The 26,812-nt window shown below is 34.4% G+C and overlaps 2 protein-coding genes across 4 annotated transcripts; one reads left to right on the forward strand and one right to left on the reverse strand.

Moving 5' to 3' along the window:
• Nucleotides 1-904: 904 nt before the first annotated feature.
• LOC112789657 (cytochrome P450 84A1) lies at nt 905-5,672 on the forward strand. The gene is made up of 2 exons (XM_025831642.3): nt 905-2,021; nt 4,822-5,672. The coding sequence occupies exons 1-2, from the start codon at nt 1,089-1,091 to the stop codon at nt 5,440-5,442; spliced, it is 1,554 nt and encodes a 517-aa protein (XP_025687427.1). The 5' UTR covers nt 905-1,088; the 3' UTR covers nt 5,443-5,672.
• An 11,383-nt stretch (nt 5,673-17,055) lies between these two features.
• On the reverse strand, nt 17,056-25,220 carry LOC112789664 (uncharacterized). Of its 3 annotated transcripts, none has more exons than XR_003196343.3 (15): nt 24,731-25,220; nt 23,703-23,784; nt 21,478-21,972; nt 21,074-21,242; nt 20,816-20,968; nt 20,086-20,183; nt 19,821-19,912; nt 19,558-19,628; nt 19,335-19,470; nt 18,792-18,846; nt 18,619-18,701; nt 18,401-18,477; nt 18,229-18,299; nt 17,833-17,890; nt 17,056-17,587 (listed from the first exon to the last, which is right to left on the reverse strand). XR_003196343.3 is itself a non-coding variant. In XM_025831656.2 (15 exons), the coding sequence occupies exons 1-15, from the start codon at nt 24,988-24,990 to the stop codon at nt 17,465-17,467; spliced, it is 2,028 nt and encodes a 675-aa protein (XP_025687441.1). In that variant the 5' UTR covers nt 24,991-25,220; the 3' UTR covers nt 17,056-17,464. The 3 variants fall into 3 exon arrangements, 2 of the variants coding, with proteins under 2 accessions (XP_025687441.1, XP_025687457.1); XM_025831656.2 differs by having other exon boundaries at nt 18,792-18,851; XM_025831672.3 differs by having other exon boundaries at nt 18,792-18,851; nt 22,270-23,784; nt 24,731-25,107.
• Nucleotides 25,221-26,812: the final 1,592 nt, after the last annotated feature.

A 26,812-nucleotide genomic window follows, 5' to 3' on the forward strand; every position in this document is an offset into this window, starting at 1 on the left:
TTGAAGCTCATCACGTGAATAAGATAGGGAAAACATGCTTAGAGATGTATTTGGTTAAAATTAATTACAAAAATTAATTAGTAACCCAATATTTTTTTTAATAATATAAAAAGATAAAATAACATTATCCTCTATTATTAAATATTTAAATGACACTTCTCTTTATTCTATTCACAAAATATATACTCGTCTCTTTTGCAAGATTAATAACATGCATTTTAATTTATTTTTTAAAATATTTATCAATAATCATTAAATATATAAAACATTCTAAATTAAATATTTTTGTAATAGGTAACATATTTTATATTATATGATATAATATTAAAATATTTTATATTATTATTGTTTTTTAACCGAATAATTACCATTAATTTATATATAATAATAATAATAATTGTTAATGTATGTGTATTTAATTTTGATAAAATAAATTAAAATGTATATTATTTAATTTTGTAAGAGAATAAAGTGTACATTTTATAAATAAGGAATAGAAAAATATCATTTAACATCTCATATAAAAAAATGTTAATTTTTTATTAACAAACTCATATATATGAATTAAATTATGTTAGGTTGAATGTTAAAATTTATTTTGATGATAAAATATAAAGTTATTTTAAAATCATAATTTAAATTAGGGAAAGTATGAGTAGCCAATGGAATTTTTGTACCGTATGCATAATGGAGGTTTATGAAGTATTAGAGATATAATCATTAGTGTTATTTTTTCTCATCAGCTAAAACTTTTGGAATGAGTGGTATCACGACATTATATTAGAGTAATCCGAAAGGTCAAGAGTTCGAATTTTGGTGAACTTTAAAATCAATTTAAATTTTTTGAAAGATGTTTATTATTGTCTCGAATCCTTTAAATTATTAAAGACAAGCAACCCAAACTATGTTTAATGTTTCTTGGTTGAAAGTTGACCAATTAGCATGTTATATAAGGTACCATAATATGTCCACTCAACTCAGCAACACTAGAAGTTGCGATCTTATACACGCCCTCTCCATATCTTCTTCATTCCCTTCCAAATCAAAACCCACTATAAAATTTTCAATCCGTTTAAACACCTCAAAAAATGGATTATTACTTACTTCAACATGAACCAATAATTCGAATGGCTCTATTGTTCGCCATCCCAATTTTACTTCTTCTGCCTTTGGTGTCACGAAAACTTCGTCAAACGACACCGTTTCCGCCAGGGCCAAAGGGGTTGCCAATCATTGGAAACATGAACATCATGGACCAACTTACACACCGGGGTCTTGCCAACCTGGCAAAACAATACGGCGGCGTTTTGCACCTCCGCATGGGGTTCCTCCACATGGTTGCGATTTCGAACCCGGAGGCAGCACGCCAAGTGCTCCAGGTGCACGATAATATCTTCTCCAACCGCCCTGCCACCATAGCCATCAGTTACCTTTCTTACGACCGTGCTGACATGGCTTTCGCTCACTACGGCCCCTTCTGGCGTCAGATGCGTAAGCTTTGCGTCATGAAGTTATTTAGCCGTAGACGAGCGGAGTCATGGCAGTCCGTAAGAGACGAGGTTGATACCGCGGTTAAAACCATAACTAAAAATTTCGGGAAGCCCGTGAATATTGGTGAGCTTGTGTTTAACCTCACCAAAAATATTATTTATAGGGCAGCGTTCGGGTCTAATTCGCAAGAAGGTCAAGATGAATTCATTTCTATATTACAAGAGTTTTCTAAGCTCTTTGGAGCTTTTAACCTTGCGGATTTCATTCCATATCTGGGATGGATTGATCCGCAAGGAATTAACGCTCGGCTTGTCAAAGCGCGTGGGGCGTTGGATAGATTCATAGACAAGATCATCGATGAACATGTGGAGAAAAACAGGAAAAAGGGTCACGGCAAGGTTGATGAAGAAAGTGACATGGTTGATGAGTTGTTAGCGTTTTATGGTGAGGAGGCTAAGTTGAATAATGAATCTGATGATTTGCAGAACTCCATCAGACTAACAAAGGAGAATATCAAAGCCATAATCATGGTAATTATTTCGTTTTCGTTTTCATCTTATATATCATATATCAGCCTTTTCAAGTTCACTACTATTATAAAATGGGTATACCAATTTTATGTGGGTGAAAACTCATGTGTAATCGACTTCACCTGAAGTTGATAGTTGAGAGCTGTTAGATGAAAATTTAGTTAAATCAATCAAATTATTTAAACACTCTCAATTATCAATTTCACATGAAGTCGACTGCACCTGAGTTTTCACCTTTTATGCGTTACGTTTGTTTAATTATATAATTATATATTTTTAATTTGAAAAAACTAAAATACTCCCTCCGATCTAAATTTGAGTGTTCAAAATTAATTAAATCATATAAATAAAAAATATTTAAAACATTAATTTTAAATAAATTATATTAATGGAATAAAATTACTTTCATTGTCTTTTCTTATCCTATATCCATTTTCTTTCTACCATAAGATTACAAATAAATATCTTTTTTGTCCATGATCATTTCTCCAAAAAAAATAAAGTATATTTTTATAATGTAAAAGTTTTTAATTATTTTTAATACTTAGTCAAATCAGTTTTTGTTATTAATCTAAATGGCCCACACATCGATAATTTATTTTTATAAAGATTGCTTAAATTAGTTACTTGATGATTCAGAATTGATTAAAATTTTTTGGATTATGAAAAGATATTTTATTCTTGAAATAAATAGTCAAAAAAAAAATCATTCTAAATACCATTAAATGGCATGATGCTGACTAAATAAATTAGGGTTGTTGCTTTAATAGAGGTCTTTTTCCACAGTCTTTATATAACATCCGAGCAGGACTCACTTTAAGTAAAACGTCAACGATGATCGCATTTAATAATTTGTAGAACCAATGAAAATTTTGTCGGAAAATCGATAAATTTTATGAAACTTGCTTAGTTTAATATATATAATTGTGAACGACTTATTGAAAGATGGATGAAAAGAAGTACATACGAAGGAATGAACATATAAGTAAGAAAGGAATGCTAGTTGTCTTTTAATTTAATCAGATTTTTTTAATTTATTATTATTTAATTAATTTAAATATTTATTTTTGTATATTAGTTGATTAAAAAATTAAAAATTTATTTATTTTTTATTTTTTTAAATTAAATAAAGAATAATATTTAAAAAATACTTAATTACACTGATTAAAAAAATAGGAACGTTTCATTTCAACACAAAGAGCTCGTGCTCAATTACTTTATGTTAGATTATGATGTAGCACACGCAATTTTTAAGTATAGATTTATTTCCCTCAAAATACGTAGTTTATTATTAATTAAGGATATACAAAAACCATGGGTCAAAAGGAAAGAAGATTAAAAATGGGGCCGCCCGCCGGGGGTGGGTGGGTGTGGAAGAAACAATGGAATAAAGTATAAACATTATATGGGATATGTTTTTCAAAGTAAGTGTTAGAATTACACTTTTCTGTGATTACTTTTATTTGTGATAATAATGAGATTATTTTAAAGAGATTTTATTTAGAAATTATTCTGAGTAGGAGATTTTAAAAAAAAATTATTATTACGAAAAACTATTTTTTAATTTTTATTTAGTTAAAATTATGCTTTGTTAACAATTTATTTTCAACATTATTAATCGTAAAAGATGAAAGAAAAATTAAAGTAAATTAAATAAATAAATAAAATTTCAGCTATATAGTAAATTAAATAAATTAGTATATTTTGAGGTGAAAACTTAAGTGAAGTTGATATTTAAGAACTGTTAGATGAAAATTTAATTAAATCAGTCAAATCATCTAACAGCTCTCAGATATCAACTTCACGTGAAGTCAACTGCACCTGAATTTCTATCACATACATATATATATATTTGAAAATTACACGATCGGCTCAGTGTAATATTAAGGCTACCTTAATTCAGAAATTATTTTTACTATGGAAATAGAGATGGTGTTTTGGTTGAATATTGACATTTGAAATATATTATAGTATTATAAAAGTTATTCAATACGCCTCACGTGTTGATCAAGATGTTGTCACATATTTAATACGTTCCTTATATATTGGTCAAAATATTATCACGTGTCCAACACACCCCTTACATGTTAATTTATCACCTACAAAATTCACGTACCAAAAACAACGTCTTACTCTTTTTTTTTTAATTTTTTTTGGTGAATAGTACTCTTTCATTTATTTATTTATTTTATTTTTTATTTGTAGTCTCTGTATTACTTTTGGTAGGCCGGAATGGTAACAATTAGCTGTCAATCCATTAGCTTTAATTTTTTGGTGAAAAATCCATTAGCATTGAAATCTAAATAGTACCAAAAAACAAAAAATATCTATCTTATTAATTATTTTTGGTTAGATGATTCTACTTATTTCAAGTCCAAAAAACATAGATGATTGTACTTATATATAGAATTTTAGTGGATCTTGTCATTAATTTATTTTATCTCTTCACCAGTAAATATTTTAAAAAATCTGTATAATTAATTAATTATAAATATAAAAACTTTTAACGGTGAAAACTCAGGTAAAGTCGACTTCAGGTGAAGTTGATATTTGAGTGCCGTTAGATAAATATTTAGTCAAATTAGTCAAATTATTTAACGAATTTTAAGTATCAACTTCACATGAAGTCGACTAAATTTCCACCTTTAATTATATATTTGTATGGAGTAAAATCTGGCCGTTATTTTTATCTCAAGTTGATAGTTAAGTCACAATTTTTGTATGCATGACTTATTTTTCAATTCATGTCTTATATTATTTCAACCAAAATAACTGACATGAAGCAAGAAACACAATCCAGGACGTGATGTTCGGAGGCACGGAAACGGTGGCATCGGCGATAGAATGGGCGATGGCAGAACTCATTAGGAACCCAAATGAGCTGAAGCGCGTGCAACAAGAACTCGCCACCGTCGTTGGCCTCGACCGGCGCGTGGAGGAGGCAGACTTCGAGAAGCTTCCCTACCTGAAATGCGTGATCAAAGAAACCTTGCGCCTCCACCCGCCAATCCCCCTCCTCCTCCACGAGACAGCGGAGGATGCAACGGTGTCCGGATACTTGGTCCCGAAAGGGTCGCGCGTGATGATCAACGCGTGGGCAATAGGGAGGGACAAAGACTCGTGGGAAGACCCTGAAAGTTTTAGGCCTTCACGGTTCTTGGAGGAAGGAGTGGCGGATTTCAAGGGTAGTAACTTCGAGTTCATTCCATTCGGGTCGGGTCGGAGGTCGTGCCCCGGGATGCAATTGGGGCTTTATGCGTTGGAGTTGGCAGTGGCACACCTTCTCCATTGCTTCACGTGGGAGTTGCCTGATGGGATGAAGCCGAGTGAGATGGACATGAGTGATGTATTTGGACTCACTGCTCCTCTAGCTACTCGTCTCTTTGCTGTTCCCGCTAAGCGGGTCACCTGCCCTCTCTAAGCGACTAAGCGTCTGAAACAACTCCTCAAATAATGCAAGGAAAAAGAAAAAAAAGAAGCAACTTCGAGTCGGCCCGGGTGTTCAAGTATATTTTTTTATGTAAAAAAAATGTAATTTTTGGGCTGGTTTCAGAGTTTTGGACTGGGCTGATCCGATTTAAAATTATTTTATAATCATAATATATGTTTTATGATAAAATTAGTAATGAAATGTTATGTTTTTAATTTTAATTCATATTCTTATATTATATAATTTTTTAAATATTTTATTTTGATATAAATATTATATATCACTTATTATACAATAATTGAGTTAAGCTTCACTTAGGCTTAGTTTGGTAAAGTTTTTATTTTTCAAAAGTAGTTTATAAAAGCTAATTTTTAAAATATAGCTTTTTAAAAGTGGTAGCATTTATATTTGATAAATCAAATTAAAAATAACTTTTAATAAACACAAGTAATAACAATTACGTTTGATAAAATAGCTTTTAAAATTTAAAAATACTATAATAGACATAAATGTAAGTATTAAATTTGAAAATTAGTTAACATATGAATTTATATTAGACTTTTAAATTTTGAAAAGTACAAGCCAACTTTAAAAAGCTCTATTTTAGATATTTTTAAAAATTTTCCAATCTTTTAAAAGCTGCAAACACAAGTACATGGTCTTTTTAATTTATTAAACATAAAGTGAGGAGGTTGAGCTTTTAAAAAGCACAAACACCTCTTCGAAAAATTTTACCAAACCAAGCCTTAATCCCTACAAGGCTGCAATTATCAAGTTGCACTGATTTAATATATGACTTTTTAGTTATTATAATTTGGTCTTCTATATTTAAAAAGTACACCAATATAGTTATTTATGTATTTTTTATCATTAGAGCTCAACATCATTAGGGACGTGACTCAACTCTTGCCATATTGAATATATTAAAACGACATCGTACCCATTTTAACACTAAAAAGACACTAAACAATATCGATTTAGAATTATTAAATAAAAATTTAATTAAATTAATTAAATTATTTAATCACTTTTAATTAACAATTCTAGGTGAAGTTGACTTTTCACCTAAAATGATTTAGTATACAATAAGTACTCGAAAATTGAGTGGTCGTCACCGTTACGTTGGATTAGAGATTTGCAAATAATTAAACGCAATAACTTACAAAACGGAAAGACAAGGAACAAAATACAAAGGAATGTGAGAGAATTAAGCTTAGCTTATCTTTGTAGAACATGTTTGACTTTAGTTTGATCCCTTTCTGGAATCACTTGTATTATTGTTGTTCGAGACTTCGAGCCATCAATATCTTTTATCTAATAATTGAATTTTCTCGCGTTATTGAAGCATGTAAATAATTAGTTTTGCAATTGGTTGATTGCATGCAACTGCGGATGACACTTGCATCGTATGTTCTCAAAGGTTCGTTTATTTTTAGTTTTTTACTATATCTGAAATAACTACCACAAACGAAAATACAATGCATTTGTTGTAATTTTCGAATAGTTAGTTCACTTGTGTAAATAATAAGTGTTAAAAGTTCGAATATTGTTTTATATATTAATTAGTAATAGACTTTTAAAATAAAATTCAAATTACGATTAATTCTTAATCTATTATGTTAGGAACAAGATACTAAATTGAAAGAAGAATTTTGTGTTATTTAGAGTTGTGTCTAAAATATAATGTACAAGGGATATATATATATATATATATATATATAGAAAAATCAAAGTAATAAAAGTACAGAATCCTACAATTAATATACAGATATGCTATATAAATATAAATGATACTAATTGATTCTAATGATTCTCTAACATTTCCCCTCAAACTCAAGTGGGAGTTAAGGACACCATCTTGAGTTTGGATAACAGAGTCCGAAAACGAGTCAGATGATGAGCTTTCGTAAAGATTTCAGCAGTCTGATCCAGTGTTCCAACAGCGATGAGACGAACAACATCAATAAGGATGCGTTGCCGAACAAAGTGACAATCAATCTCAATGTGTTTGGTGCGTTCATGAAACACATAATCATGGAGAATCTGAATAGCATTGCGGTTGTCACAAAAAAACATCAGTAGGGGACAACTAAGGAGCATCCAAATCTTCGAGAAGCTAATGAATCAAGACAACCTCAGTAGTGGTGTCAGCGAGAGCACAGTACTTAGCTTCTGTGCTTGATCGAGCAGTGAACGTTTGCTTCTTAGCACGCCAAAAAATGAGAGCGTCACCAAGAAACAAACAGTAACCAGTAGTAGAACGACGATCAGTGGGATCACCAGCCCAATCAGCATCAGAGTGTGCCTGAAGGGACAAAGATGAATGAGCAGAAAAATAGAGGCCATGAAATAGGGTGCCTTTGATGTAGCGAAGAATGCGAAGAACTGCCGCATTGTGAGTTGTACAAGGAGCTGATAAGAACTGGCTAAGTATATGAACCGGATAGGCGATGTCTGGTCGGGTGAGTAGACGAGACATCCAACTAACTGCCGATAGAGAGTAGGATTATCCAAAACAGTGCCATCCATAGGGGTAAATTGAACATTAGGCTCAAGGGGAGTAGACTCAGTGCGACTATCTGTAATTCCGGTGAGAGCAAAAAGATCTGAAGCATACTTTTCTTGAGAGAGATAGATGCCATCATCTGTGGATATGACCTCGAGACCAAGAAAATAGTTGAGAAAACCAAGATCTTTCATCTCAAAGGTATGGTGAAGGAAGGCTTTGAGATCAGCGATACCATCAACATCATCTCCAATAATGATCATGTCATCCACATACAAAACCAGAAGAACAACTCCACGTTCACTTTTACGAATAAAAAGTGCATTATCATGAGAACTGCAAGTGAAATCGAGATTACAGATAGTGGTGCTGAACTTGTCAAACCATTCACGTGGAGCTTGCTTAAGACCATAAAGTGCCTTGTGAAGGAGACAGACTTTGCTAGAAAGACAAGGATAACCTGAAGGTGGTTTCATATAGACCTTCTTTTTCAAATCGCCATTAAAAAATGCATTCTTCACGTCCATCTGACTGAGAGACGATTTTTTAACTGCAGCAATGGCAAGAAGAGCTCGAACAGATATAAGATGAGCAACAAGAGCAAAAGTCTCTTCATAGTTAATACCATACTCTTGCGTACATCCTTGAGTAACTAAGCGTGCCTTATAATGATCAATCGAGCCATTGGAGTGAGTCTTGATCTTGTATACCCATCTACTACCCACAACTTCCTTATTAGAATGAGGATCAACCAAATTTCAAGTGTGTACTTTTTCAAGTGTCTGTATTTCTTCCTGCATTGCTTGCTGCCAATTTGAATTTGTGGAGGCTTCTCTGAATGACTTAGGTTCATGCTGATGAAGTATAGTAGAAAAGCAATGATAATCAAGAAGATGAGGAGGTGGATTTCTTACCCTATAAGAACGAGTGGTAGGAAGAGGCATCACGGTAGGAGCAGGATCGACTTCTAGTCTGGAATCATTGGAAGATGGAGAAGGCAAAAGAGCAGGAGGCTATAGAGAGTGACCTGAGATAGAACCTGTAGAATTATCACTAGAAAAGAGGTCAACATTGGGATTAGTGAAGAAAGGTGACTGAGTAGGAAGAATGGACTCAAAGGAGGAAAACCGAGAAAACATGTGAAGCTCCCAAAAGTCAACATGACAAGATATATGGATACGCTTAGAGAGAGAATCCCAACAACGATAACCCTTATGTTCAGTGCCATAACCAAGAAAACAGCACATGAGAGCTCGAGGTTCAAGCTTACTACGTTCATGAGGCTGAAGAAGAACGAAACAGACACAACCAAAAACTCGAAGAGAACTGTAATCTGGAGAGGTATGATAAAGACGCTCAAAAGGAGTAACATTACCAAGAACAGAAGAAGGAAGTCTATTGATAACATGAACAACATTAAGAACAGCTTCACCCCAAGTACGCTCAGGACACAAAGAAGAAAGAAGCATTGCCCGAATAGAGTCAAGAATGTGACGGTGTTTGCGTTCAGCTCGGCCATTTTGTTGAGAGGTACCAGGGCAAGAAAACTCAGACAAAGTACCCTGTTTTGCAAGAAAGGCTAAAATTTTGGAATCACAGTATTTCATAGCATTATCATGTCGAAAAACCTTAAAGGCCTTGGAAAACTGAGTTTTAATCATAGTGGCAAAGTTAATATAAATCTGAGGTAACTCATGGCGATTAGCCATCAAATAAACCCAAGTATAGCGTGAATAATCATCAACAAAAATGACAAAGTATCAAGCTCCCTTCATAGAGGTGGTGGGAGCGGGTCCCCAAACATCAGGATGAATAAAATTAAAAGGAGAGCAAGCAAGAGAGGAATTATTGTGAAAAGATAAAGCAGGTTGTTTAGCAGTTTGATAAGAAATGCAATCAAAAGATTCATTAGGAACCTGACCCAAAACACCCTGAGACACAAGTGGACGTAATTTTCCTAAAGAGCCGTGGGAAAGACGTTGATGCCATAAGTGAAGGGTAGATGGAGAAGAAGCAGCACAGAGATTTGGCACAGGAGGAAAATGAAGATTCTCGAGTTCAAACAACCTTCCAACCTTATGTCTAGTTCCGATGATTTGTCCTGTCCGACAATCCTGTACACGACAACTAGAGAAAAAAAGTGACATCAAAATCAAGATCAACAAGTTGACCAACAGAAATAAGGTTAAAGTTCAAATTGGGAATATAATAAGTATCAGGGAGATTAAGAGTTGACTGGAAAATAGAACCCTTGTGTGTTGCGTGTAAGAGGGAACCATTAGCAGTATTGACAAAAGGTGTATTTGTAGTGGTAGACAAAGATGAGAAGAGATGACGCAAAGGTGACATGTGATTAAAGCAACCGGAATCAAAGTACCATGTAGAATTACCTGGAGGAGTCGAAAAAGTAGCAGGAGTATTACTAGAAAGGGAAAGAATATGCTTAAAGAGAGACGCAATATCAGAGAGAGAGATAGGAGACAGGTTGAGAGGAGCAAAGGTGGTAGATTCAGTAGTAGTAGCAACAGTAGAAGCAAACACATTCTTGGAGAAGTTGGGATGACAAGCATACTTGAGGTGATCAGGACGTGGTGGGCGAGTAGGACATGCAGTAATCAAATGTCCCGAGAGCTTGTAATAATGGCAGAACAGCTGTGAAGAATGGCAGCTAATGTGACCTTTCTGGTGGCATGTGCGACATTCAACAGAAGGACAGTTTGAGAAGAAGTGTCCGGAACGGTTACAATTTTCACAAAATTTATCCTTTCTGTTTGTGGCAGCAAAAACATCTGACTTTTTCATAATAATAGGCACAGAGATCAAGGAAAGGAGAGAAAATGGCAGTTTCAGAGCAGAAAACGAGAAAATAGATAGAAAAATCAGAAAGAGCTCACAAAAAACCTTAGGGAGGGCCCCACTGTCTGACACGCCAGCTGCCAGGTCAGATTCCATGTTAGGAGCCACGTCAACAGGAAACGTGACACGTGGCGACGTTTGAGCGGAAAAGGGAAGCCATGTCAATGCAGAGTCAGTGAAGGCGGTGCTCAGGTCACGAAGCGGTCCGAGTCGGGTTGGGTGCAGGCGCGGGTTGCTGTAGGCGCTGATTTCGCGACACGTGGTGCTCGCTGGACCGTTGGATCGTTACTGAAGATCAAACGGTGCTGGGTGAGCGGGCTGCTGGAGGCGTTGCTTTGCAACACGTGGGTCAATCCTGGGCGTTGATGCTGAGATCAGACGGTCTTGGAAGCGTCTGGAAGAAGGTAGAGAAGCAAATGGACGGCGACCTTCGGACGTCGTGTGGCAGTGCGTGCGGTGGTTTCCGGCGACGAGGCTGGTCTCGTTGAACTTGCAATGACGAGACAAAGACAATGGTAGGGGCGGTGACAAACCAAAACGTCGGGAAAGGGTCAAAAAATGAGGCCAAAAAATACTGCCAGAAGAGGAAAAAATAAGGGGTCTATGAACGAATTTTCATTGAAAAAAAAGAATCTATGCTCTGATACCATGTTAGAAACAAGAGACTAAACTGGAAGAAGGATTATGTATTATTCAGAGTTGTGTCTAAAGTACAATGTACAAGGGATATATATAGCTGCTAGAAGAATCAAAGTAATAAAAGCACAGAATCCTACAATTAATATACAGATATGCTATATAAATATATACGATACTAATTGATTCTAATGATTCTCTAACGTATTAGATTGAAAAATAATATGAATAATAAAAAAATAATTATTCAGATTTCTTTTTTGTCATGGATCATTTAGATTAAATTATAAGACAGAGAAATAATTTTTAATTCTTTGTATTTATTTTTATCTAGTAAAAAATTTTTGCTACTTATTCAATCCTAGATCAATAAGTCCACAAAGGTGAAAGAAATTGAGATTAGTTAGCCCTATGAATATGTTTTTTAGAGTTAAATTTAAATTTGGTGAAATTTGGTTCGATATTCAATTTAACTTCTATAATTTTGTTAGTCTCAATTAGAACCCCTAAATTTGCAATAGTGGCTCTCGGTTGCTTTTGTGATTATTTTTGTCACCAAAATGCTAATCTGACACATTTACTTGACACATTATTCTCCATGAGACCTGTTTAGTGTTGAGTGTGCTTGATAATGATTATATGACCTAGAAAAAGTATTAGATGACTCAATCTGGCCATACAATTAAAATGAATTCCTAGATAAAGCCCAAAATTCCCAAACTGATCATTCATTGTTGTTTATCCAGAACTCTACTAGGTTGCGTTCACATGGAGCCAACCATTCCCATCTATCTTACCACAGCAACCACACACTCACCACCCCTCGTATTCCTATCCAAACCACAGACTCCCTCCTCTTCCCTAAACTATATACCACCAACAACTCCAAACCCACCACACCCTAAACACATCCAATTCGTGGTGGCTCGTGACAGTAGCAACAACAAAAGGGGAGGCAAGAGTGGCCTTCGGATCTCGTAGTGTCTCACATCTATCTTTTTCCCAACTTGGTCGGGGTCGTGGGCCTTGCATGAGTGACATTCACATTCTATTTCTCTACTCCTCCATCGATGTTTGAAAATTTTCACTCAAGATGTCACCTCGAATGGCGTCGTTTCAGTCCCTCTCTCCTTCAACACAAAGGCCCGCCACAACTTCAACAACATTAACAATTCTCAAATCATCGGTGCGTCATGGTACAACAACTTTGCTTGCTCTTCTGCTTCTCTCTCTGTCTGTCTCTCTCTATGCTTTTGTTCTTTTTTCAAAAAAAAAATCGAATGTTTTTATTGTTGTTGTTGATAGTGAAGGGAGTTATAGTAAAGCTTGTACATGGAGAGAAAAATAGTGGTGGTTGTAATGGTGATCGGTTAAGAGTCTTTGCTGTGTAGTGTGGTTTGAAAAGAGAGTTCTAACACACATCTATACTTATACTTAAACGACGCCGCTTTCTTAGGGTTTGGACACGAAGCTAACACGACGTCGTCTTAAATGTGTCCTGTGTGTTAAGTAAATATACCATATCAATATTCCAGTAACGAAGATGATCACCAAAGCAACCAGGAGCCACTATTATAAATTTAGAAGTTCTAATTGAGGCTAATAAAATTATAAGAATTAAATTGAGTATCGAACCAAATTTCAAAAGTCAAAATGCGATTAACTCTGTTTTATATAGAAAAAGTCTATAATATTAATGTATATATATGTTGATCTAGCATTCAGCAAACACCAATACATCATCATAAAACAAAAAAATGTTACAATTTAGCTTAAAAACATCTCATGCTAAGGATCACCTAAATCAGAATGTCTATATTACAGCATACAAGTTAAATTTAAACATTTTAATTAATTTCATTATTCACATGTTTACATTAGTTTAACAGTCTAGTCACACACCAAAGTATTTTTGGTCCAAATTCAACAAAAACTACTTTCATCACACTAGTGTGTATCACATGTGTATTTCAATAATGCAACTTCTTCGTCTTCGTCTTCTCCTTCTATTTTTCTTTTTTCTCCTCCTCCTCATTCTTTTAAATTCAGTTCTTTTTCTTCTTTTTCGCGCACGTAGATTCTTCTTCTACTTCTTTCTTCTTCTTCTCTTTTGTTTTCGTAATCACCAACACCACCAATATTTTGATAACAAAAACCAACATTTTGAATTGAATTTGAATTTATATAATGGCTAATATTCGGTTCATTTATTATTATACAGTGGTTTTGCTTTGATAATATTTTCGATGCATTCTAGACGCAGGTGTTTCTGAATTCGAATTTATGTAATGGACAAATGTTCAGTTCATTTGGTATTATACAATGGTTTCACTTTGATAATATTTTCGGTTAATTCTAAACGCAGGTGTTTCTAAATTCAAATTTATATAACGGACAAATATTCGGTTCATTTGGTATTATACACTAATTTCGCTTTAATAATATTTTCGGTTCATTTGCAGTTCAGGTGTATTGTCGACGAATAATTTGTCCCAACGGTTGGAATGACTTTCAAGACAAATTGAATGGAATGGAATGAAATCTAATACGATTGAATAAAGTAATAATAAGTAATTTCATTCCCTTTTGCTAAAAAAAGACTCAATCATTAACAAAAATACATCGAATTCATTTCTAGATCCAAATGAATCTCAATTAAACTAAGAAATAAACCGATTACTTAACGAATAAAAAATTTGGTCAATACTTATTAGCAACATCAAGCGAACCTCAACTAACATACAAATGAATCGAAATAAATTAATAAATGAACCGAAATTATTTAATGATGGCAACAGAGAAAATTAGAACTAATAAAAATGTTCGCAAAATGTTGGTATTATTGGTGATGACGATAACGAAAAAGAAAAGGAAAAAGACACAACATTGAAGAAGAAAATACGTGTGCGAATTTGGAAGATGAAGAAGAAGAAAAAAAAGGAGGAGAAGAAGAAAGAAGAGAAGAAGAAAAAGGGAAGAAGAAGAACCTGGATCAGGAGAAGGAGAAGGAGCGCGTGATTTGAAAAGTTGTTATAACAACTTGGTTAGACTTAGTTAAGTATTTTCTTTGGATGTAGAGCTTTATTCTTAGTTTAATTAGATGAAAAATGAAGATTAGAAATGAAGATTAAAAAAAAACTTTTTTCGTTATTTTTAAATTTTTTTGGTACAGCTATTATTGGATTGTAAATTTATTTTTGGGAGTTAACAGTCAAATTCGTCCCTGAAAGATTACTCATTCTTCAAATTAGTCCTCAAAAGATTTTTTTAGTCATATTAGTCCTTAAAATTAAAACACAAGTCAAATTGGTCATTTCGTTAATTAGATGATAACGGCATAATGATATGTCACGTTAAGTGTCACGTGTCACAACATGATTGGTTGACATGTCAGGTCAGTGACACCTAGCATACCACGTGTTACTTGATGTATAAAAAAGTTATTTATAATCAAAATAGTTCGTAAAAGTTTAGACGTAAGTCATTTTCGTCCTTAAAATTTTAAAAATTAATCAAATTAGTCCTTATATAAATTTCTTTTATTTTTTCCCCATAATATTAAATTTGAAGTATTTTTTGACACTACTAATTTTAATATTATTTTTTAGACCTTAATAAATAAATTTTTACATAAAATAATAAAAATAATTAAATTATTATAAAGTTATTTTGTCATTTGTATTTTAAATTTTATATTTTCAAATTTTAATTTTTTATAGTGACATTTTTTATTTAAACGAGTTTATCAAATTATTGTTGATTATATATTTAAAAATTTAATATTTTAACTTTATATTTTTTTAAAATAACTACTATAATTATTTTTAATAATCATATTAGGTGTACACTAAAATCAGTCATTAAAATTAGTCACTAAAATAAAATATATATTAAAATATAAAATACACATTAAAAATAAGCTAAATTATATATATATTTATACGCAAATACATAATAACTTATTTTAGTGGCTAGTTTTAGTATGTAAATAATATTTTTGTATTTTTAAAAATACCTTTTTTATCTGAATAAAACTAAAAAAAATTAATAATTGAAAAGTACTTTTTAGAAAACATATAAAAATAAGTAATTTTTTTCAAAATCTAATTTAAATTAATTCTCCATTATGTTAAATCATCTTTTTCCTAAAGTAAAAAAGATCTTTAAAAAGAATGAAAATTTTAACATCTAAAAAATGTTTTTTCAATTATCCTTCTAGTGTTTTATTTTATTAAAAATAACTTACCAAACATACTAAAAAGTTAAAAAACATCTTACAAAATAATAACACCCAAACACATTTAGTATCCCTTTATCTCGCTAAGCAGTGTCATGCTTATAAAACCTATGTACTAGCTGATATTTCAATGAACTACCAATTGATACATCTTTTATGAAAAAGTATAAGAAATCAACTCCACTATAAGTATAAGTCAACTTGAACAACTTTTTAAAAATTAAGATTTTGAAAAAATAGAATTAGAATATTAAAAACATACTGTATAAAGCCTAACGCCAAAACATGCTCCACGTACTATCCTCACGTAGCCGTATCCACAACGTGAACGCCATCTCCTCAGGTTGTCGTTTCCCAAAGCTCCAGCAACCGTCGCACGCCGTCACCTCATCCACCATTACTGATCACGTCGCGACGCTAGTCCCCTTTAAATCGAAACCTCTTCACTGCGACGCACCGATCTCCACGCAACGTATCCTACGGCGAGATCAAACTGTCAACGTCGTGTTTCAGTTGCCACGAGTCCAATTTGCCACTAATCGCTGCCAAACATCCTAGACGGCATCGCCGTTCTTCTCGCTTCCAATTTCATCGCCGTGACGTGCGACTATGCATGCAAGGTCTCATGAGACCCCATCGAACCTTCAATATGAAAAAGTTTCTTTCTATTTAACTTGAAATCTTTCTTTTATTAAATTTGGAATTTTTTTTGTTACACTTTCTTTGGTAAAACTCGGAATGCTTTCTTTTATTAAACTAAATATGAGATGTTTCTTTTATTAAATTTAAGATGTTTTTATTACACTTGGAATTTTTCTTTTGTAAAATTTAAAATATTTCTACCATTAAATTAGAATGTTTCTTTTGTTAAACTTTAAATGTTTCTTCTTTTTTTAAACTTGGAATATTTTGATGCAAGTCAGCCTTGCACGGTGCACAGAGGGCAAAGGGTAAAACGACTAGTGCGACGGACGATTGAAGACGAGATACCAGTAACGCGATGAGAGATGATGAGATGGGACTTTACGTAGACAAAGCGATTACAAGTTTAAAATCTTATTTTTAAAAATTCAAAATTTTATTTTTAATATTTTGAAATTTTTTTTTCCAATTATTCTTCTAGTGTTTTATTTTATTAAAAATAACTTGCCAAACATACTAAAAAATTATAAAAGGAAAAGTCTAGGGAACCAGCAGTTTTGTTGAATTTTGGCCAGCATGTAACGAGCAGAGAAGGGTGAGCCATTAGATCAAATCTCACACCAATCTCACACCATCAAATCATCATTGATGGCTAGTTGATGGCTAACAATCACAAAAATTGCTGGCCCCCTAGCATTGCTCATTATAAAAACATCTTACAAAATAATAGCACCAAAACACACATTATCTCATTAAGCAATGTCATGCTTACAACACCTATGTACCAGCTGATGTTTCATTGAACTACCAACTGATACACCTAAGTGGTGTTTCTTTTCACATATGAAAGTAGTGTTTTTGCTCCAACCCACCAAATAACAAGTTGAGGCTTCTGTGCAGTTGATAAAGAAAATGTATATATACTACAGCTATCTTAACTCAGGTGGTCCACTCCGTAAAAGTACTGAGTTTTAGCATTTTATATCTAAAATCGGTGCATTTACTGGTGGACCACCAGCAATAACTATAGCAATAACTATGATATACAGAGAAGTAGAGCACCTGAATGGTTGTGATTTTTCTGCTTTAGTTTTTTCTTTTCCTCCCATTTTGGGATCCACAACGGCAGGGGGATTTCAAGATATACAAAGAATGTTGTTATAAACGGGATAGTACGTATCCAATTGAAGATCATCCATGATCTGACGGGTTGCCCACAGATAAGAAGAATGGCCTTCAATGTGGTTTGTGACATCGACCTGCAAATCAAAACACCACCAAATTGTCACTATTCAAACTTTTTAAGCGACTGCGCCGCTTATTTAAGGGATGGAATGACTAAAATGAATCAAGATAATTCAATGGTATATATTTAATAGGAGTTATTGGTGTAAAGTTATGTTAAGATCTATCTATCCAATTATTTGTGTGTACGGAGAGAGTTTATCTAGGTGTAAGAACAGTTGAAGAAAAAACTGCTAGTAAAGAAGGAGACGCAAGTTACATTTTGGATCCCAGGTATATTGACCGGTTGGATTCCAGATAATCCTTTCGTTAGTAGGCTGCATAAAATAAAAATAAAGATATTAGTTTCTGCTACTTGTAAAAAAAATATCATCAAATTCTACACAAACAAAATTATGTCTGTGATAAAAACAATCATTATATTATTTTTAGATATTACCATAATATTATAACAGCGATAGAATTAATGTAATAGAAATACATGTCCAACAGAATTAATGCATACAAAAGCATTCATAGAACTCCATCCTAATATTCCCTGGTTTATTATTATTTCCTTGAAATGAGCATTTTTTAGCATTAATTGTTCAAAGGTTATGTTAATCCCTACAACTTTGTAGAAACTTTATAATACTACATTAGTATTTTAAAGTACCTTGCGCGGAAGGCAACTCCAAGCATCCAGTCATTCCTTGAATAAGCATTTATAAACCTTCCTGCTACCATCTGCAGAAGAGTTTCATAATCTTAGAAAACCTTTTTTTCGTCTCAGAACAAATGAGAAGACTCTACAAGAAGGGAGAAAAAGGTTGAATCCCCCCATGAACCTTTCTAGCAGCTTCCCAGTTCTCATCCTTGATTGGGATTGGTGCTCCAAGAAGAACAACTCTTTCTACTATTTCGGCTGAAAATAAACATAAGGATTGCCTTGTAAGTCAACAAGAAATAATCTTATCCAATAGACAAATGTAAAGAGAAACAAAACACCTATCATATAAATAATTTAACATGGTCAAATACAAAAGATTAAACAGGAAATACCTACCACTGTTTTCTGTCTGGGACAAATACCGAAGACACTTGAAAATAACTCTTGCTCCGAGTGAGTAACCTACAAGTGTCACAGGCCTGAAATCCATAGATTAATAATATTGCATCTTTACAACTTTCTAGGAGCGGGAGTAAAATGATGCATTGAAATTTAGTCTAGTCAAATACCTATTTCCATGTACTCCACTTAATAAGACTTTAGCAAGCAACTTTCCTGCTTTATCTGCTCTGAAAAACAAAATTGACTTGGATAAGGAAAGCAGATTGAAATATAGCAGTGTGCACTAAACAGAGAAGCTGTTCATAGCAAATTATTCATTAGAATGATGGAAGAATCATATCCAAAGCATGAATATACAGAAATGAAAAACAGACACAAAGTTCGCCATTCTTTTGACCAAAGATGTATGCCTTTTAAACTATGTAGTACACAAGATACATGAGTAGAATTTCACTGTCAAAAATTCAGAATGGTATTTATTAGCAAAATAATCCAGACCCCAATCCAACCAACCCCCCCCCCCCCACCCAAAAAAAAAAGAGGAAAATACATTCAATTATAAATTGATGAAAAAAATAAAAAACTCCCAATATTTCAAAATTCAAACTGTTTGAAATGCATTGCACAGATGATAATAGCAAAAAAAAAAGATGTTTTATCCCATGACCACACAGAAGTTATGTTCCAAATAGAAGAGTTAAAAAACAAACCTGTTGATAGCAATTGTCCATTTACTATCTATGAAATCAGTCGCTGCAAGTAACGCGGCAGGCCAAGCCAATGCAGTTAAAAGTGTGCTCAGAACAGTCATCATTGCCCCTCGTTTCATCAACTCCATTGCAAGTCCTAATGCAAATTGAAGAGCATTTTCAGCATATCCAGTGCAACTTAAATACTAATGATTTATTAGTAATAGCACCATAAACCTATTACTTGAAGTAAGCCAATCTTGAATTGCAGTGCTCACGGCAATCAGATTCTTGGACTCCCACTGCAGTGCATATCTAGCTTTGACCAAGGTTGTATTTAAGGTAAATTGTTACGTCAGGATCGTGACTTACAGAAATATTAACATCAAATTTTCTGAAATCAAACTGAATGAAATTTCAATGTAATAAGATAATCCATGCTTGAAAACACTTCCCTCATTCCCTGACAAAGGAAAATATAACAAAGGGCAATATTACCAATAGTACCTCTCTGAGTAGTCATGCTGTCCTTCCCATGGCCTTAAAAAGTCTTCCTTCTCAAAAACAAATCCAGAGACCATGACCTCCACACCTAGCCTCTGGAAGAAGTTCGACAAGAATCTTTTATGAAAAATATATCAAATGCGAAAGTATCCTTGGAAAATACAAGAAAGGTGAGATAAATACACATGCATCCACAGACACACAGATAATAGATCAAGTGAAATAAAAAGTCACATGAAAATGAATATTATTAGCTAGAAAAACTTACACCTTGCTTATGGTTTTCTCCTACAGCTTTGAATTCAAATTCTTCAACACCACCAACTCTCCTAGCCATTTTGCTTCCAGTAAGTCCAGCTCCCGCAGCTGGTAGAACAAATTGTTTCATAAAAAAATTTAATCATGCAAAAATGGAACATCTCTAACTAAATTTTAGAAATAAATGCATGGCTGGAAACATCTTGCTCAACAGATGCTAATTTTGCCACAACAGCAAACAAAAGACTATGACTGCCAAAATATCTTCTAAGTTAACTATTAATAGCCATGCATTGACCATCCAGCCAATTACTTATAAAATTAAAGACAAACTCCTTTGCAAAAGCGGTATATCCTTGTCTGAACAACCAAAAGATAAATGTATGAGTTCTATTGCAACCACACTGGAAGTATCTAAGAAGCAGTTAGCATATGCAAGTCAGTCAACAATTGCAGCAGCCAAAAACAAAATCACCCTCACTAATCATAACGTGTTTATTATTGAGTATTGACACAACACTCTATCAGTTAAAATGTAAATGTAACGCAAAAACCATCATATTAACAGCAATTAAAAACCCCCAACACAAACACAACCATAAGACACAACCATGTTAATAGTGACTTGGAGATCCCAACAATACCTTTAAACTGCAGACCACATTCAAAGAAAGGACAAAAATATCTATACATCACATGAAAACTTCTAGCAAACTAAACATATTTAGGCAATAAAATACCTCCAAATGATGCAGCAACAGCAACAGAACCAGCAACAGTTCCTGCAGCACTAAAAGCTGCAGCAAATCCACTTGCTCCAATTACAGGGATCAGAGTACCCAAAGTTGGGGCCAAAGCACCTAGTCCTGCAGCAATTGCTGGTGCGGCCAACCCTGTAGAATGCTTAAAATAAAAAACAATCATATACACGAGGAAATATTCATCTGGAGTTTCTAAATTCTACAATGCAGTTACAATAGATGTTAGGGTCTCCATACCACCAGTAACAGCCAACAAAGTTCCCCCAGTTACAGCAGCAGCACCAATAATCCCACGACGCTTCCATTTAGCCCACTTGCTTTCATTTAATTGACTTTCTTCTTTTTTGGATTCTTGTTCTTTAATTATAGCCATTGCCGCAGATGAAACCATGGTCTCAATGGACTCCTACAAAATGAATATACATCATTTTTACAATTAGGCTGAACTTGAAAGTGAGTAAGAAATAAGGAGAAAGGTCAACATATAGGCAATGTACAATGAACTTCTGGTCCCTGTCAATTAAAATGAACACTCAGAAACCATAGCACTCATATCCCATGATCCTCGGCTCAAAACAAGTTGTTTCTTATTCACATAATTCTCAATTAAAACTTAAAGGATTCATTGTACATATACAAACCATTTTTGTCCACTTGACATCAAGCCAAGTTGCCAGCAACCGCAAAGCCACACGATGCCGAGCATCATAACCTTTTCTTCTCCGTGTATATCTCTTGTTATCTTCACCTAAATCTGAAAGACAAGCTGAAAGAAGTTCATAGAGAACAGTCACTTTCCTTTGATCACTAAGCATCGTCACCTCTTCAATTGGTTTCTCATCAATTTGGCCATGGACAAACCCCTGGGAATCTTTACAATCAACAGAAGGGGTAGCGTTCTTCTGAGCTTCAAATGGCACATCTATCTTTTCAGAATTAGGATTAACATCGGCAGATGAAAATTTCTCACGACAATGATGCTCATATTCGATAAGCTTTCCCCTTTTAGCCTTGGAAGAGCTTAAATTTTCTTCCATGCCAAGTAGTATACCATCAACAACTTTTGATAAAGCAAGTTCTTGATCTGACCTTTCAGAAGAACCATCATCAGATTCTTCTGCAAGCAATCTCAAGAGCTGTAACATTCACATACATAGTCTATTAGTCATATACTAGAAAAAAAACATAGGAGTGCAAGCAACATCAATAGTTAGTAGAAATGAAAGCAAAAGATTAGAAAGTTGTTATAAAAGGAAAACACTAGAACAGTGGAGTCAGTAAAATGAACTGCAATAAATATCATGTCACATACAGTCCTACAATTTTATTGTGAAATGCTTTCAGTTGTAAGTGTTACTACTTATTTCCAATAAATAACATAACTATCTTTCAGTCGCAATCCCCATCAGGTCTCACAAGATTGACTACTCTACCTTCCTCGGGTTCCTCTTTGGGACACTCAACAAGCATTAATTGGAAGTGTAGCTTGAAAAAGTGATCTCGTCCCCAAACCTCGCCACACTTGAAGTAGAGAACTCTGCAGCTTCACTGCTGCAATTCTTCTTGTGAGAGGTGCTTATGGCCTAGACCAACCACCTTCCTTGTTCTTCCAAATCCGAGTTGGAAGCAGCTCAGACCCAATAGAGTTTGCACCTTTCAAAAGGCCCACCCTTCTCCATCAGTTTGCTCCACCTCCCTTCAATTCCCTATTTCTCTCCTCAAGCAAAAACGGCCTTTCACTATCTCACAATTAACAAAATGCAATGGCTCATAAACCTTTTAAATTGTTCAATATAATTCAGCATGATACTGTAACAACTGGTACCCAAGAAATAGAAAGAAAAAAAATAGAACTAGAAGATCTGAGGTAGGAATGAATGATTGTGAAATCACCCCTTTCTCAATTCTAACTTAATTCCCACCCTCTCATCTTCCTTAACAGAATCAGCCTAGGATCACACACCCACCCACTAACTCAGCCACGGGGCCAATTAGTTACACAAGTGATTCCCTAGTCAGCCAGTCCCCACCATTTGCTCTTTTCCCTCTCCTATTCATCCTACTGTAAATGAAGGGTAAAGGAGGAATTCTCTTAGCTCTTGTTGCTGCCTCAGTAGAATTTTCTGTTTCGCTCCCACTCTTCTCAGGGTATGTAACAGATACCAATTGGTTTGACTTTTAGGAAGCGAAACAGGTCCTTGACCCCTCGAAGTTGAAATAAACGCAGTGCTGGATCTCGAAACAGTTGCCATGAAGGAATGCAACCTGTTTCTCTGGAAACCGGCAAGGTACTTCCCTTCTAATGCCATCAACATAAATTCCATCCACACATCCCCTTCAGTTCCATTAACCAGAAAATAACTTCCGATATTGATGAGCAACCCCAGAGTGTCATCTCCTTCAAAGAGGCGAAGCTCCATCTCCTTACTTATCAAGGAATAATAGAAGGCTTAATTACTCTATCTGTCCTAGTTTCACCAAATTTTCAATTAAGTACTTACAATAGAGTTAGCAATACAAGGGAGCTCCTAAGCGCTGAAACAGCTCAGACTCCTCCAACCTAAATTCGCAAGAATTAGCCAACCTTTTTCTCATTCCCCCACTCTATATACACTCTTTCCTCTAACAGAAAGCAAACATTATGCACACACCCTCTGCTGCCAAGCTGGCAACAGCAATTCCCTCACTAAGACGAATACCGAATTAGTTAAGCCTACCAGCTGTATTTACTACTAATTCTGATTTCTATCATTGCCCAAAATGTCCCTAAACTCTATACACTTTAAGCCATTAGGGAATTTATCTCTCAGCCTAAGAGTAACATCAAGGAATATTTCTGATTGATTGAAGAAGTTAATAGACATACTGGTCCCACATGATGTGTAGCCGATGAAGAGCCAGCAGTTTCCTCAAGTCCAGACCATGCAGCAGGATCAATATCCAGAAACCTGTTAGACACATAATGCTAGCATGATTAAACAGAACCCAACAATCTGCAATAACTGGATTTCCAAATAACTCTTAAGTTCATCTATGAGTAACTCAAATTTTGAAACAATAGTTTTTTTTAGAAACATAAATAATCAAATAAATAAATCATCACCTTAGTCCCTGAGAATGTAAAAGTCTACCATAATTAGAAAACTCACTCTTAAATACTCAAATATATTTGTTTTGGGGAAGGAACAAAATCAAAATTTGTATGGCAATGTACCATATATGCAACTGCTTAAAGAATTTAGCTAATGTGTCATTGTCGCACATTTTACAATAGATTTCTAGATTAAGTAATTTCCCTCTCTTATAATGATAAACTGGGAAGCTACACTGGTACTATTTTCTCCAATTCTTTTTTCTTTTTTCCTTTTTTTCCCTTCCCTTATATCAATATCCTCTTGTCCACCAATCTTCAAACCCATACAATATTAGACTATTAGATGGGACCATAAACAAAAGAATAATTTGAATTGCAAAGTTGTAATTAGTGAGCCCTTTGACTTGCCAATGACTCCCTAGTCAAGTAAAGCTAAGTAGGGGAGAGGTCTTGAACTTTCTATCTCTTCCCCTTTGTTGAGCATTCTTTCTTTTTAGAGCTAATACCCAATCCGGTCCTTGTCCATTACCACGCCATCCTTAACCAAAAAACGGTTCAACATGAACGCGACCTCTCCATTAAAAAGTTCATCAATAACAGAAATTGAATTCAGCAGTTCAATTAAGCGAATAAAATGATCAAATAAAACCAGTACTATTATTGATGTTACAAAAAGTTCGATTATAACCAGCGCTTACAATTCCAATGCTAAAAATGAGCGTTTACTCTTCTATTTTATAAAAATGCACTGCAAAAAAAAAAAAAGGAGAAAAGAATATCACAGTAATATTAATACGTACTTGAAAACGGGTCGGAGCAAAGCCGAGTTTTCGTGGACCCAAAGATCCGGGTCATCGGAAACTGAGTCGGCGCTGGAGCTACTACTGGTACGTTGTTCTCTGGAGAGGGAATCGTCGGAAGCAGCGGGTAAGGGCAAAATTTGGGTCTGGTGGATCTGCCCCTCGTGAAGGGCAAGCCCGAAAAGGGATGCGGCGGCGTACCTCTGAGTCGGTGACAGAATGGACGTCGTCTTCGCCGTCGTCTCCGGCGGCGATGCCATGAAAAGACGAGTGAATGTCCGTTGGTTCGTCCTTTCCTTGTTGTGTAAGGTTATGGGGATTCCTGTTCTTGTTTTGGTGAAATGAGGATTCTGATTGATTTGTGTGTTTGAAAAGGTGAAATGAAAGTGAGAGGCAGAAATGTTTATAGTATTGTTTTGCTGTCGCCACCGCACGCCCGCGGAGGAGCTTGACGAGACACACTGGGTTTAACTTTAAATAATAAACCCCAAAATAGTTGTTATCGAATTTTATATTTATTAACAAATTAGTTTTATTTTATTTTTTTATTTAAATAAAAAATTATTTTTTAAATTTAAATGATAATAGAAGTTATTATACTTTTACGAAGGTGAACATTTTCGTGTAATTGTCTACTAATGGATGGAGAGATATTAGATAATAATTTAATTAAATATATTAAATTATTTAATAATTTTTAATTAATAATTTTATATAAATATAATTATAAGTGAATTTTTACTTTTTTTATAAATTATATCTCAAAGTTTGCATTAGGATTACAAATATTTATCAAGATATCTTAACTTTTTATATTGCAACCTATATTTTATAGTGGCTGACTTGTGAAAAGGGGTGTCTTGGGAGGTTGATAGTCTTACCACACCTATTTTTCATGAGATTAAGCAGTTTATTTGTGGTCTGAGATATCCTAATTCGACTGAGTTGGAGTCACAGTGAAAATGGTGGCCTGCAGCAACAACAAAGTATAGTGCAAAGAAAGGTTATATATGGTTATTAGAGAAAAGATTAAATTGGAATGCTAATAATAACTAGAACTGGTTGTGGAATACAAACATTTTGGAGAAGTTCAAATTTACTATGTGGTTCGATTCAAGCAGCAATTAGCTTCTTCAGATATATGTAAGAGATGTAACAAGGCACAGGAGACAATGGAGCATTGCCTTAGAGACTGTGAACGATCAAAGACAATTTGGCATATGTTGGATCCTAATATCCTGGACTCGACGACTGGTACTGCTCTTGAAGAATAGTTTCAGAAGGTCTTGGCTAACAATGAGACGTCCTTTGGTGCAGGGCTTTGGTAGGTATAGAGACATAGGTGCTATGACATATTCAATATTGACAATCTTTGGACAGACCACAAAGTTGTTGTCTTGACCAGAGTTACCGCCAAGGACTTACATGTTTACAGGAATCGAAACAATGCTTTTACGTCTCTCCGAAATTGCCTGTGTTGGGAACCACCGGTAGGCAACAATTTTAAAGTTAATTGTGATGCAAGCTTGTATATGGATTCAAATTTAGCGGGATTTGGGTGTCTTATTAGAGATTCTAAGGGAGATTGGATATCGGGCTGTTCTGGAAGCATTCTCCCTGGTCTATCATCAGATGTGAATTATTTGCTGCTTAGAGGGGGCTGATTTTAGCTTGGGATTGTGGTTTGAGGGATATTATATGGAAACGGATTGCCTTGATATTCTGCTCATCATGCATGAGCTTACAAGTGGGTATTCATCTGAAGTAACAGATTTGGTTCACAAGATTCAGGAGCTTTTATCTCATCCTTGGCTTGTTCACGTCGAGTGGGTGTCCTGAGAAGCAAATAGAGCTGCGGATTGGATGGCTAGATATGATGTCAAGAGTAACTCTAATCACATTATTTGGTCTGAGCCTTGTGTTGATCTCCAACAAATCATCCGCTCGGATATATAATAGTGTTGGCTTTGTTTCTTTCCATATTTAGATACCAAAAAAAATATTGCAGCCTATCAAATAACACCTATAGCTCAACTACAACTTATTTTGTGATCGATCCCACTAGCGCTAATTTAGGACTAA

This window comes from Arachis hypogaea, chromosome 1 (genome assembly GCF_003086295.3).
Source record: "Arachis hypogaea cultivar Tifrunner chromosome 1, arahy.Tifrunner.gnm2.J5K5, whole genome shotgun sequence".
In the NCBI taxonomy this organism is placed as follows: Eukaryota; Viridiplantae; Streptophyta; class Magnoliopsida; order Fabales; family Fabaceae; genus Arachis; species Arachis hypogaea.

Excerpts from the sequence above, each read along its gene's own strand:
- LOC112789664 (XM_025831656.2), bottom strand. The coding sequence starts at position 24,990 with ATGGCATCGCCGCCGGAGACGACGGCGAAGACGACGTCCATTCTGTCA. Across the intron at positions 20,184-20,815 it reads TGTTGCTGCATCATTTGGAG|CTGCGGGAGCTGGACTTACT; the intron begins GTATTTTATTGC and ends TTGTTCTACCAG. Across the intron at positions 18,852-19,334 it reads TGGACAATTGCTATCAACAG|AGCAGATAAAGCAGGAAAGT; the intron begins GTTTGTTTTTTA and ends TTTGTTTTTCAG.
- LOC112789657 (XM_025831642.3), top strand. The coding sequence starts at position 1,089 with ATGGATTATTACTTACTTCAACATGAACCAATAATTCGAATGGCTCTA. Across the intron at positions 2,022-4,821 it reads ATATCAAAGCCATAATCATG|GACGTGATGTTCGGAGGCAC; the intron begins GTAATTATTTCG and ends AACACAATCCAG.